General features: G+C 39.0%; 1 protein-coding gene across 1 annotated transcript; it reads right to left on the minus strand.

Moving 5' to 3' along the window:
* Positions 1–11,752: 11,752 nt before the first annotated feature.
* Positions 11,753–13,015, minus strand: LOC107708705 (delta-type opioid receptor-like; the record flags this gene model as incomplete). Its single annotated transcript, XM_016513008.1, has 2 exons — positions 11,753–12,502; positions 12,660–13,015. Coding segments are annotated over 2 exons (886 nt in total), but the record flags the coding sequence as incomplete, so codon positions are not given.
* Positions 13,016–14,931: the final 1,916 nt, after the last annotated feature.

Raw genomic sequence — 14,931 nt, forward strand, 5'->3', positions numbered from 1 at the left:
GAGACGTGACGTGACACTGACATGGCAGCAGTTACATAAGAGGGCGTTTTTGTGGCCGCCATTTTGCAAACGGGCTCCGCTGTCGCTGCCATTATGCGAGCGCGATCTGGTACAGCCACCATTTCAGTCACAGACGCGGTGTCGCGTTCTTCTTCCGCGACACCCACAGTAAACAAAGAGGCAACAGTCAAAGCATAATCCATAAACTGAGCGAGTGACGAACGTGGACCCTCGCGTCTAAGCTTAGACCTAAGAGGTTGATTAATGCCATCGCAAAAAAACTCTATCAGTACACAGTCTGGTAAATCAGAATGGTTCACGATGGCTAAAAATTTGCGAATATAGTTCTCCAGCCTCAGGCCTTGTCTAAGGGCTAACAAAATGATTGCTGTGTCCATACCTGGCCAATGTTCCTCGGAAAAGCTGCTGGGTCCTTGTGTGGCCGAGTATTCTGTAACGGGGCGAACGAGACGTGAGGAGTGCGTATCCATTTACAAGCTTTTATTAATAAACATGGTCAAAACACAGGCAGGGTCGAACACCAGCAAACAGGTATGACACAAGAGTAGTCCAGTGAACATTAGGGGTCGATCGGCGGCGAACGTGATCCAGGGGGCAAAACAAAGAGAGATAATCCAGGTACACGGTAATAGTCCAGGCAGGGGCAAACAGAGCCCAAACGACAAGGCAAGAGAGAGATCCAAGGCAGGCTATAAACTTCAGGGCAGGCAGAGATCAGACAAGACGAGAAAACAGGCTAAGATCAAAACACAGGTAAACAGACTATGAACAAGACTAAACTAAACTTTAACTCAGGAAACACGGAATGGCGCCGTAAAGTCGCTATTCCTAAGAGAGAGATAAACCCAGACAATACTCTGCAGTTTAAGAAGGATCTGAGTGGGTGTAATATAGTGTGTGTGTGATTGACTGCAGGTGAGTCCAATCAGTGCAAAGGAACATGGGAAATGTAGTCCAGGGTGACGTGTAACAGTCTGTGAAGTGTGAAAGTCAATGTAACGGAAGAGTGACCTCTGGTGGCAAGCAGATGGAAAACCACGAACAGGATTCAGGACAATCGTCTATCTATCTATCTATCTATCTATGTAGAATCCAGTAACTGGGTAGGTACTACATTTGGGCAAAAAACTTACATTGTGACTGTTAAAAAACATATTCTTTGTAGCATGAATGAAATCCAGATGTACTACATTCGCCATGTTGGCTTTGTCAGATGCCATTATAAATACAGTGCAAGGAAGCAAGTAAACAATTGGTTGATCAAACTGATGAACCAGTCAACATTTGCTATATTTGCTGTGATATTGAGGATTATGAAATCTGTGAGGTTTTGGTCTCAATATAACATTTTGGTAGAGTGGCAAAATTGCTTTTAGGTGATGGTCACAATTAAATGCCACATTTAGATTTTGGTCAAATCACACGCCCCTAAACAGAGAAGGTATTTGAAAGTCATACCATAATACGCTTATCTTTACTCCCCTGTAATGAGTCCAATGGAGGCGAGCGAGTGAGAACCCAAGTGCAGCTTTTATTAAATGATGTTTTATTAACAAGGTTCGGGAGGAGCGCATCAGATACTTAGCCTAATTAACACAGGTGGAGCGCACTCAAGTTAATCAACACCATGATATAAATACAGCTGACTTACCGCTATCCATTGACGATTTATCAGCATCCCTCCTCCGCCCCATCTCCTCAATTCAAGTTCATACTACAACTATATAGGGGGGTACTCTAGGTTCGGGCCATTCCCGAGCTCGGAGCCCTTCACCGGACAGCACGCCAAACATGCATTACCATACTTCAGCTAATTATATGTCAGCGTGAACTCGTGAACCTGTTAACCTGCACCCCCCATTTTGGGACTCACTGCTGAAAATGACCTACCTAACTTTAAATGGTTACAGTTCCTGACAACAGTGTGCTACACACACAATTTAGGTATCTTTGGAAAGAAGACACTTTGGGCTTTACTGTGCACAATTGATACCAGTTGATAATGCTCAAAAGGATAAAAAGTTAAAGACACTTAACCCTTGTGCGTCAATTAAAAAAAGTTACACATAGGTCCATAGTGGACAAAAATGTCCATGTCAAAAAACTGTCATAAAAATATGAAGCTTGGGAGCGCAGAGTTAAGTTTGGTCTCATTTTAAAGAAGACCCATGGCAGATTATTGTTTAAGCAAAAAAAGTGTAAAAAGTGAAACCAAAAAAAAAGTTCTAGATGTTTAGGTTTATGAAAATGATTTATGAACGATGTTTTATATAAAATATATATTTTATGAAACATGTTGAACTCTATACCTGCTAGAAAATCAAAGCCATAAATCTAAACAAGTTGTATTCCAAATTTGAGGTTGATATCTCAAAAAATGAGCTTTCAGTACGATTTTGTTTGAAATTTTCCCCATTAGATGCCAGCAAAACTCTGCTGCTGCACACAGTGGTTGGATTTGTGATTTGCAGTAGAGTTTCTCTCTCAGAAAAAAGAAATAAAGTGAGTATTTTCTTTATAGGTCAAACCTGAAAAAATGGCACCATCTCGTAAACAATAGTAAAAAATAAAATTTTAAAGCCTTGCCAATAGAATGAAAGCCTATCAAAAAAAAATTGCATAATTTTACAGTTAAATGGCACTGCGATTAAAAATAGCAGTTTTAATTGGTTTCAATGGGGACATTTTTGTCCTTAAGGTCCTGATAGGAACAATTTTTTGTACCTAGTGCAAAACAGATTTATTAAAGGAAATGGAAGTGAAATAGTAACATTCCAATAAAAATACACACCTGTGCCAAACTTTATGCAGTTGGCAATATCACAGGCAAAATGATCAAAAAAACTAAACTGAAAAGGACAAAAATGTCCAAAAGGTCGCACAAGGGTTAAGTGCCTTGAAAAAAAAAAAGTACCACACTGGACGTCTTTTTATTTCATATACAAATGCATGAAATCAAGGCCTGGAGCAATCCAGAAAATTAATGGATTGAAAGTCACGTCTCATGAGTTTATATATCAAATTTGAAGAAGCTACCATGAGAAATGAGATTCCTGCAACCATTTTTCTGAGACTATGTCTGGTCCTTTTCTCCCTCCCCCCGTCTGAGGCAGATTCTCAGAAATGACCTTCCCAAACTAAAATAGTAAAAGTTGCAAAATAATTTGGTCTACATTCACAATTTAGGTATCTTTGGAAAGAAGACACGTTGGGCTTTACTATCCAGCATCCAGGAGTTGATAATGCTCAAAAAGATAAAAAGTTATAGATGCTGAAGTGCCTCGAAAAAAATTGTACCACACTGAATTTTTTTTAATTTCATATACAAATACATGAAATCAGGCCTGGAGCAATCCAGAAAAGTAATGGATTGAAAGTCTCATGAGTTTATATTTCAAATTTGAAGAAGCTACCATGAAAAATGAGATTCCTGCAACAATTTATCTGAGACTATGTCTAGTCTTTTTCTCCTTCCCCCGGTTTGAGGAAAAACAGCCTGATGCCAAAATGTACTGAAGGGTTCTACAAACTATTTTATTCATTATACATACCACCGCATAGTTTTTCAATTATAAAATAATAGACAGACTCTTTGACATCGTATAAGTGATTTATTTGAGCACTAGAAAAATACAATACGAATGATTTTTGAGTATTACAATCAAACAAGTCAAGTCGAGCTTTATTGTCATTCCGCTACATGTGTGGACATACAGTGGAATGAAATATTGTGTCTTCTCAGGACCACAGTGCTACATAAAAAACATAAATATAGACATACAAAAATAGATGTAAGAGACAATTTCTTGTATCAGGCAGTGTTTTGTCTTTAAAAAAGTGCCTGGTGCATATCGAGAGAAAAGAGGTGGTACTGTAGTGGTGGTTTGTTCAGCCCACTCACCTGTGTGTAGCACACTCAGAAAAGTACTATTAGTAATAGTGATATAAATATTGTGTTATAAATGAACTGCTTTGCAAAAATAAATGTAGCGTAATTGTAAGTGTTATAAATACTGTGTTATAAATTATCTGCTTTGCAGAAATAAAACTACTGGTCAGTGCTGGTTATGCCAAGCAGAGAAGCAGTCACGCTTTGGCTGAAAGCACATTGCCACTAAAAAAGTCTTGCAATATACAGGGGGTTTTTGTGCACCAACCCTGCATTGTCGCCTTCCTTTGGTGCTGTCTGAAGCAAAGTGCCCTGGTAAGTGGCGAGTGTTCTGAGGAGAGGATGGAGGAGATGGAGGAAAGTCAGGAAGCACTAATCCAGCAAGTTCCTCAATGAGTTTTTCTCTGAACTGCTTCTGTGTCATTGGCTTCTGATTCTTCGCACAGGCAATTTCACGATGTAGGATGAAGGCATTTACGATGGCTATGTCCACAAAGTGGTAGAAAAAGCTACGGTACCACTTTCTTGTCTTCTGCGAGACTGTGTAATAGCCGATGAGTGCACCTACTCCACCCATGCACCTGAAAATTAATTAAAATTATCAGATTTTAGAATGAAAAAGGCATAATTATACTTGAGGTTCTCTACATGAGTAATATAAATTAGCTAAATTTACATCACTGAATACTTTCTACTAACTTGTTGTATTCTAGAACACAGTCTGGAACAGGTACATCCAAGGTTGTCCACTGTCCGTTGCCACCTTTCACCTTCCTCCGCACAGTGCTACCGCCAGTGCCTCTGTGAATGGTGGAGCACATCTGGACCTCCTTTGTATCCTTCCATTCAACAAACAGCAAGTTCCCTTCTCTCAGCCAGCGATGAGTGCCTCGAGGAGCTTTTTTCGGAAGCTTGTTCGTGATGGTTTTAGGGTAGCCTACCCTGTTGGAAAAAAGTGATATGTTCTACCCTGTTCACAAAAGTGATATCCAAAATACAAACAAATAAAGACTTGACTTGGCTTGACTTGACTTGACTTGACTTGGCATGAACAAACTTGGCATAAACAAAAACAAGAACTCACCAACAGAGGTACAGGAACAATACTCAACGGGAGACAATAGGCTTGTTTGAGATGCACTACACTAGCCTGCCACCGGCTGGCGAGAGTAGCCTCTTGCAGTTGGGGTGGAATTGGGAGACGTCAAGTCGGATACTTTCTGCTCCTGGTAGTGACGCTCTCGCAGTGTTTGCATACTCTATCACAGATGAAGTGAATTAAATGCAATATTTGTCAAATACACAGACGATTCAGAAACGTTTTCATGAGCAGCAGAAACACTTTTTATATATTGCTTAATACAGCGCCATCTGTTCATGAATAAAGTTCAACATTAACAAATACTATTTAAATACCAATAAAGTGGGGATATTTATGCTTTTATCAGTGTTTTATGGATATATTGAATCACGTTTAACAGTGCGACTACACTGACAATGCTTTTACTGTTATAAAAACCCAGATTTGTGAGCATTATTGGAATTGAATTGTTAGAATAAGCACGCAACACACGTCGTGCTTGCCATCCCAGAATCTGACCAATGAAAATAAAGTGTGTCATCAAGGCTTTCGCAGCCGATTTTGAGCAACTGCAGCGCCTGACCTCGGCGGCTGGTCTCGTTTTGCTCTCGCGGTACTTTGATGGCACATGTGATCGTAAGGCGGCTGCAGCGCTGATCAAAGTCGGACAAATGTTCTAACCAGAATGCATTGCTTTTGACAGGCGGCAGCCGATCTTTGCGGCGCCGCATGAAGTCGAACAAGCCTATTGGCAACATGAGGGCTATCAATACCAAACAAAGAGGGTCACATGACATAATCCAACTAATGAGGAACAAGACACATGACTAGGACAACCAATCAGAACATGACACATACACTAAGCAGGAATACATGAGGATCAAGGGAATCACATGACTATACAGGAACTAGGACTATGACAAAATAAGAGACATAAAAACAATGAACATGAAACAAAACCCCAAAACAGACATGACATCCCCCAGTGTGCAAGCCAAAGCCAATTATGGCAAGGCATGAAAAACTCCATTTGATGTTGGATAATGGAGAACGGCGATATTGAACGCTTCACTGCTTGCTGCCCAGACTCAGTGGACAAATGTGCCTCTGCTGACATTTCTGCACAATTGTATTATGTTTGTTCTTGCATGTTTCGTGATACTTTCAAAGTGAAATGTTGAGTATGGTCATTCAGTTTTATTTGAGACAGAGGAACCTAAAAGCTACACCAGAGGGGGGGCCAAGCCTCTTCAGATGGTTGTTTTTATCCATACCATATTGTTTTCTACTATCAAGACAGGTGGAATGATTGGGTAGTATGGGAAAACGTGGAGTTCTGCAATAATCTGCAGGACCTTCATCTTTAACTAACACTCATGCAGAGGCTGGAGCTGCTGGTGAAAATGACACACTGACGCTGAGAAAGGCATGTGACATTCAGATCTGATTTAAGGAAAACATATATCTGCCTACAGTAAGGTAAATTGTACCTACCTGCAAATAGATGCACCTTCAGTTTCCTGAATGACAGATGGCATTTCTGACAGGTAGAAGTGTGAAAGGGCTGTGAGACAGACGTCAGACTTAGGCTTATAACAACAGCACAACACTAGCTCATGCCACCTGTGGAGGTTCTTCTCTGATTACTGTTCATTATACAGTAGGCTGCATGCTGATGTTTTTTTTTTTCTTGTGTGGATGCAGTTGCATTATAAGTAATGGGATGAACTAATAAATGTAGCTACAATGCTTTATTTCATTCTTTGTCCATTGCTTATTTTTTTTTATTGCATGCTTCTTTGGAACTCTCATTTCAGATTGTTCAGTTGTATTATTGAACGGTTTACTATTTGTTACCTAGACTCAATGGAAAAACGTGCCTGTGGCAACATTTCTGCAAAATTATATTACATTACGGCTTGCATGGTTCGTGACACTTCCAAAGTGAAATGTCCAAAAACAGATGAACCTGAATGAAGTAATATTTTGTTCCATTGGTTATTATACGTATCATGGCAGTTCAGAAATGAAATATCCGGCGAGTGATGTTAAACTGTAAGTGCTCTCTTTATCGCCTTTGAAAATAATGTAACGCCAACACATAATAGTGTTGACAAAAGCACATGTGAGATAAAAACACATTTGGCAACTATGCCATTTTAGCTTGCTTTTACAAGTCTTTGATCTTTTTATCGTTTTACAGGACTTCACATCACAAGTGCATTGCTGTACCAGGTCAGCTACCGAGCAAGTTTACTATGTCAGAAAAGTCATACATATGAAGCTGGTCATAACATAGTATTGTTATACTGTTTAACAAACAGTTAACAAACTAAATTACCTGATCAGAGAGAATGTTAGAGGCATAATATAGCTAACCAAATATTGTAATCTGACTAGTCCAGAAAAGAATAACTCTTATTAAACTTTTAAATTATATTCAACTCAAATCAATATTTTATTCAATTCATATTTTAATTTGCTAAGTAGTTGTCTAGGTGGCATAATATACATTCAGACAGTCATGATCACAACATAAACCTGATGAGGTGATTAGGACCTCAACGCAAAGCAAGGGTGGGGTCTTGAATTACTCTGGGTTTATTTTGTGATAATGACTGGCTGACTACATCACTTTAAATTCTGAGTAGCTTGTAGCACTATACAGGATAGATTTTTAAAGTAGCTTCCCTGGCATAACTCTGTGAAGGATATTTAACAGGACATTTGCAGGTAGAGAAAAAGTTCAATGCAGCATCAATAGACTATTTAACAAAAGAGTGCTTATTGAACGTGTTACATCAGATCTTGACACTATAGTGGTGTACTCATTTCTGAGGAGATCAGTTACATTGCACTTTACAGTTGGGTAACAATGGCTTACTGAATGGATTTAACCAGTGGCTTAGTGAATATGTTTCGGACACAGGAGAATAAGCATACATATACATGACAGCTCAGTCTTAATGATGTATTCCCTTTTTCTCTCTTGTCTTTGTCTAGCCATCCCTGCTTCATTCCATCCTACTCAGCCTCAAGCTTTTTTCTTTTCTTTTGAGCATGGACTTTTAAGAATCTGAGAATTGCATTATCTATATTTCATCATAAGGATGTCTCATTTACATTCTTTTAATGATCTGCCCTCACTTGGATCAATGAGACGTGTTTTGTGTTATTATTGGATTATGAACATAGCTGCATGTTGCTAATGCTGTTCATTAGGTGGCATGTTGAGCTCATTTATCTTCACTGGGATTTCTACTGCTTGTCATTCAATAGAATGAGGAAATATATGCCTACTCTCAGAATGAATTACCTTTTACACATCACTGTGGATTGCGCATTGCTTACTCTTTCCAAAACATGCCCCATTTATTTGGATGATGCTGATGCTGATGCTGTTGTAGCTGTGGTTGTTTTATCAAGAGACTTGTTGCTTAAAGAGAATGTTCTAGTGTTTCTTGAATCCATTCAGCTAAATCCTCTGTGTAAAAGAGCCTAATTTCCATTAGGTTGTCCTCCACCAAATGGTGGAAAGGCCTAATTAATAAGCTTGCAGCAATTTGAAAGTGCTACAAGAAAGTGGCCCTCTCAATTAAAAAAGAAGCACTTCAACAATCATGTTCTGTGCTTTTGCGGTTTGATTTGCTCATATAACAAAACCAAATGACACAACAAAATTCTATTTTCGAAATTTTAATACAATATAAGCAGATCTTGTGCAAGCTAATGAGAAATTCTACAATTATGGCCTTTGGACTGACGCAATTATACATTGAGCAATGCAGCACGACTGGTCTAGAGATATGCAAACAACATAAATATACCTTCAGTTCTGCCAAGTATTATCAACCAGCAAAGATAACAGGACTCAGACTCTTTTGATCAATAATAAATAATAAAGAAAAAAAAAAGTCAAAATAACTGTGCAGATCACTCCACAAAAATGTATAAGCTTTGCATCAAAAAATTTACAAATCCAGAAATTAGACTGAATATTCTGCTAACTAGCAGGTACCATGATTTCAAATACAGCATCAATTCAGAACTCTTTCAATACAGAATATGCAGTCCTTATGGGTTTTATGGTGAGTGCATAGAGCAGTTCAGTTTGTAGTCCAAAAGTATGTATTTTTTGTGTTTTTAAAGGGATAGTTCACCCAAAAATAGAAATTCTGTCATAATTTACTCACCCTGATGTTGTTCCAAACCTGTATGAGTCTCTTTCTTCTCTTGAACACAAAACAAGATATGTTTTTAAACAAACAGTTGACTTCTATAAAATATGGGGGGAATGTATACTCTCAACTGTTTGGTAACCAACATTCTTCAAAATATGTGTTCATCAACATGAGGGTGAGTAAATGATAGCACAATTTTTCATTTTTGGGTAAACTGTCCTTTTAACGCATACTATTTTAAAACAGCAGTTCTCAATTCCGGTCTTGATGCATTTGTGTATGTCTCTTTGTTATTTACAAAGGTATATGTCATCATACTGTACCTAATACTGAATTTCCGCCTGTGTGTGATGATGTTGCAGGGTGGTCCAAATGAATGTATTGTGTCAAGTGAACATGCTCAGGGAATATGGAGCAGTGAACACTGCATTGGGACCCAGCTCAGTTCATGGAGCATGAAAATTGGAATTGAGGACCTCTGTTTTAAGATATATGACTACGGAAAATGTATGTTGTAGAACAGGGCTAGTCCGGTCCTGGAGGGCCAGTGATCTGCATAGTTTACTTCCAACCCTTATCCAACACACCTGTTCATCATGTTTAAATAGTCCTGAATACTTTGATTAGCTTGGTCAGGTGTGTTTAATTAGGGTTGGAACTAAACTCTGCAGGACCCTGGGTTGAACAGCCCTGTTGTAGAACAAAAAATGGATGTCTGTTCTGTTAACCATGGACCCACAAACTGATGCCTAAAGACCATGTATATAATTTGAACAATTATAAACAAAACAGATTATATTTTTGCAGATGTTTACTGTCTTGCAGTTTCTTATAAACACCTTTTTATATCTTTCTTAAAAATACAACACAAACACAATTTCACTAAAACCACTTATCATCAACAAAATTACAGCTCAGTACATTTGTCAGTATCATAACAATAAAACAATTGACCCAGTGAGCTAGTACAACTAGAAAATATCCAGAGGCAAGGCATCAAAAACACTTACTCTTGAGTTGTGAGTCATCTAGTAGGCCTTTGCTATTTTTGGTTAGACCAAAATCAGTCCAGTTAATTGACTCAAATGACATACTGCAATCAAAATTCACCAAGCACTTATGAGGAATGTTCAATTCACCTCTCAAATGGCGCAAAATCATATTTTGAGATTTTAAATGGAATTTAACAAAATGGAGCTGCAAACCACAATGAAATAATAAAATGTACATATCTACGGACATTCCTTACTTGATTGTAAAAGCACAGTGATTAAAAAAAAAAACTTGCTGTTTTGGTAGGAATATAAGATATAAAGCTGATCAAACTGCATTCATTACAGATCAAAATCAAGACATTCAGAAATGATTGTAGGGTCGAATAACTGCAATGTTACGTTCAACTAATACACATAAAGTCAGTATATATAATATTTATCTCAATATACAGTATATATATCCGGAACTCCAGAGAAAAACTTCTTGTGAATTTTGACCTTGCTTCTGGACACAATATTTTATGTAAAGGCAGAGCCAAGCCACTTTAATGTAATTTGATGTGACATTTAATGGATCATTATTCCAACACTCTTAAAGGGTAATTTATTGTGTTTCTTCAGTAGGGTTTACCTTCTGCTTTAAGTAAACCTTATTGGGAATAACCTGAAATGGTGGATTTCAGATGTCTGTCTGTACACCTCTTCACTGTAATTGAACAAAGAATGGCAACATTAGAAGTTTGTTCAGGGGCTACAGTAATGGAGTAAGTTGGAGAGGAGGCCACAGTTGATGCAGAGTTTGGTATCATGAGCTGGTCTTCAGCAATAATGGCAAATAATCCATCGATATTGATTTTTCCAGAATTGATTTTTCCACTAGGCTCAGGTTCAAACCACATACTCTCTGATCTGTATGTCATAACATACCACCTTTCTTCACTTTTCTCCAACCTGACAGCAGTCTGTTCTGGGGAAAGACATATTTTCCCATCATTCCCTTGGAGTTTCCATCAATAGGGTTTACGACATTTGAGCAGAGTTTTTACATCTATTTCCCATGTTTGTTTGAGTTTTTTCTATTTCCCCAAGGCTTGTCCGCTACCAGTCCAATATCTGAGAGATAGAGGAAATGAAATATATAAACAACTGCTGAAAATACTTTTCATTTTTGAGCCAGTTTCCTCCAAATGGAACCCATCTTCACTATTTGCTTTTGTAGCCTATCTCGGATTTCATTTTTGATTGTAACTGCAGCTATTTTCACTCACAGGGAATTCAATCATCCATTGTTTGCAGACTTTCTGTGAATGGTCCTTCATTCAGATTTTTGGGTTATGTCCTCAAAACCAGTAAGATTTCAGACCCTGAAAATCCACCGGCACATGAAAGTCTGATAATTTACCCTGTTTTGGACATTGGGCTCAGAAGAGGCTCATCACTGTGTTAGCATTTCTTCCGAAAGAAATACTGGGGCCAATCCACAATACAAAGTAAAAAAAAAAAAAAAATGGTGCAGGAGAGGAGCTGCGAAAGAAATACTGGGGCCAATCCACAATACAAAGTAAAAAAAAAAAAAAATGGTGCAGGAGAGGAGCTGCTTAACTCAGTTTCTCTGGTTATCTTCTGAATATGCAAAACTTGAGACAGTATTGAGTACGGTGGAGCTGAATGCTTTCCAAAATATAGGAAGTGGCTCTTCCATTCTTTTACTAGAATTCAGTAGTGGAGATTTGAGTGACCTCAGATTGCAGGTCCTGCTGAACTCTTCTGGACTGGGACCCCCGTGGGATCCTCTCCAGGCCTAGTCATACTGGCTTCTTTCCTGTCTCCGAAGGTGCACAAACTGACACTGGCTCCCTTGTGGCATTCCTCGCTCGGTTAAGGCTATTCTGGTCAGCTCTGGTTCGGAAGGGTGGGCAGAAGTCTCGGAAGCATCTCTTGAAATTCTCATCCAGGAAAGCGTAGAGGACAGGATTGAGGCTGCTGTTGGTATAGCCGAGTGCGATACACAGGTGCCAGCTGGCAATCACAAAGGGGTTCTTCTGGTTGACGTCTACAAGTGTTTTGACAATGATGAAGATGTGGATAGGTGTCCAGCAGATAATGAAGGCAGCCACCACTACCAAGACCATTCGAGTGATTCTACGCATGCTTCTGTCCTTCTCCTTAGAGCCTGAGAGAAGACGGACACTTCTCAAACGTAGGATCATCAGACCATAGCAGATCGTGATGACTAGAACTGGTACCACAAATGCAAAGATAAATACACAAATCTTTGTCACTGTGTCCCAGTACCAGTCTGGATCAGGGAACTTCAGCATGCATACAGTTGCACCTGTTATGGAATAAATTTAAACAGTTCTAGAATCAGAATCAGAATTCTAATTAGATTTTAAAGAAGGTTAACTTTTCATTGCTTGGTTTTATCAAGACACATCTTCCAACAAATACAACTTGCTTTCTAAAAATCTTGCTTTTAAATACGGACCCACCTTGGTTTGTCACTCTGGTAACTGCCATTATCATGACTGGCACTCCAACAGCAGAGGAAAGAATCCAGATGCACACATTGATGATTTTGGCGTTGATGGGGGTACGAAACTCCAGCGCTCTCACAGGGTGGCACACAGCAATGTAACGGTCCACACTCATCATAGTGAGGGTGAAGATACTGGTAAACATGTTATAGTAGTCGATAGCTATGACGATTTTACATAGAAGCTCACCAAAAGGCCAGGTGTTCATAAGATACTTGGTGCTCTGGAATGGAAGTGTACTAGTGGCCAGAGCATCTGCCAGTGCCAAATTGAAGATGTAGATATTGGTGGCAGTTTTCAGCTTTGTGTATCTGCAGACACAGAAACAACAGAGCAGTTTGTTAGGACACATGTATAGGTTGGCTAACGTGGTCTTATACTTTGCAGTTTATAAAATTGGCGTGGCACAGTGGCTAAGTGGGTAGAACTGTCGCCTCACAGCAAGAAAGTCTTTGGTTCGGGTACCAGCTGAGCTAGGAAAACTTTCTGTGAGGAGTTGCATGTTCTCCCTTTGTCTGTGACGAGAACATGCAAATCTGTCTCAAATCACCAGGTGCTCTGGTTTCCTCACAAACCCTGCCTGTGAGGATAGGCTGATAGGCCTGCAGAGAATAGATAGCAGCTAAACGTGGTAGTACTAATTTTCACCTCAAAAACATTTAGTAGTCGAAAGTTTGGTTAGTAGTTGGGTAAATTCAATGCCATCCAAGTGACCTGTCTCCAATTCATTCTTATTTTGCAAGACCTGCTTCCTTTGAAACACCAGACCCTTCTGTACACTGTCTATAAACTCGACATAACTGGAACCACACTTTTAGGTAGGTTTTCGGTTAGGTCCAACTTATTTTAGAGAAAAGGAGATCACATCAGCTAACCATGGGGTACCTCAAGGATCAGTGCATGGCTCTTTCTGTTCTCACTATTCAGAAACTCACTTGGCAGAATAATTCAGAACACTAATGCCATTCACATCTGGCAGGAACCAAAGGTTAATGAGCTGAATATTTTTTCAGCTGATTTTTGAGCTGGCATTTGATCAGTTTTCTTTATTTACTACCTCTTTTAATTCTTGTGACTCGATCCCTGGAAACATCAACCAGGCAAGTACACATAGTACACATGTTGCATGTCTTAGAGTCTCTACTAACAAACTAAAGAGTTCAATCTGGTCTGTTTGATTAGGAAGAGTTCAAAAAGTGTACTGTTGGTGTGCCTTCAAGAACAGGGTTGGAAAAAACTGGGATATTCTGTGTGGCCTGATAGACCAAGGACATGTGCTAACCAGCTCTTTGGAATACTGCAGCATCTGTTCTCTATCATTGTACTGGGTAAAATGCTCAGAACACTTTTTTTTCTGGTGCCAAACCAGTGTCCGAGAACCCTTATGGACTTTGATCCAATTGTTCTCAACTTGCACATCATGAAATTGTTACCCACAACTGAGGCATCTAACTCCCAATTGCTCCCTAGGCATGGTATCAAAAATGGTTGCCAACTGCAGTGAGTGTTCTCTACTCAATGCTGTGTGTGCACTTTGATGGGTTAAATGCAGAGGACTTTATTGTCGAGTTCATGCAAGTCTAGTCAAGTCTCGAGTCATTGAGTGAACAGCATTGGGTCAGCAGTCAGCAGACTATTCAACAAATTCACTCAATAACACTGATTAATTCAGTAATGAAACATCGGGAACCAAACAACAGGAACCAACTGTTGCTTCACTTCATTGAGAACAAGGATGACAAATATATTATTTTTGCACTGGCCAGTGCTGATGCCAATCATTTGAAATCACCTTAGTCATTGAAAGGATACTATGACAAAGATATTGCTTTCCTCGGTGAACACGGCAAAGAATGAAAGCTCTATCAGACCCAGGTAAACACGCATGCTCAGTGGATCTTTCCCATTCTCTATTTTACATAATACCCTATAACTGTAAATACTGTAGCGCAGCCCAAGCCATCATTGGTAATTATAAAGTGGCATTTTAGAATAAGTAAGGCTTGCACCTGTTTAAGTATCAATGTTTGTTTTTGGAAGCTGTGATGAAAAAATGTGGTTTCACACACAAGAGTTTTTTAAGACTCTCTTTGGTTTTTCCTTATTTATTTACTTATACGTACTTGTTCCATCATACAGTTGTATAAAAGCAGTATCAAACACACAGTTATGTGATTGCACTCCTGCTCATGTAGTACATATGTGAACAGTGTATTGTGCAGTTTAT

The sequence above is a fragment of the Sinocyclocheilus rhinocerous genome, unplaced genomic scaffold (assembly GCF_001515625.1).
Source record: "Sinocyclocheilus rhinocerous isolate Xijiao unplaced genomic scaffold, SAMN03320098_v1.1 scaffold54, whole genome shotgun sequence".
NCBI classification, from domain to species: domain Eukaryota; kingdom Metazoa; phylum Chordata; class Actinopteri; order Cypriniformes; family Cyprinidae; genus Sinocyclocheilus; species Sinocyclocheilus rhinocerous.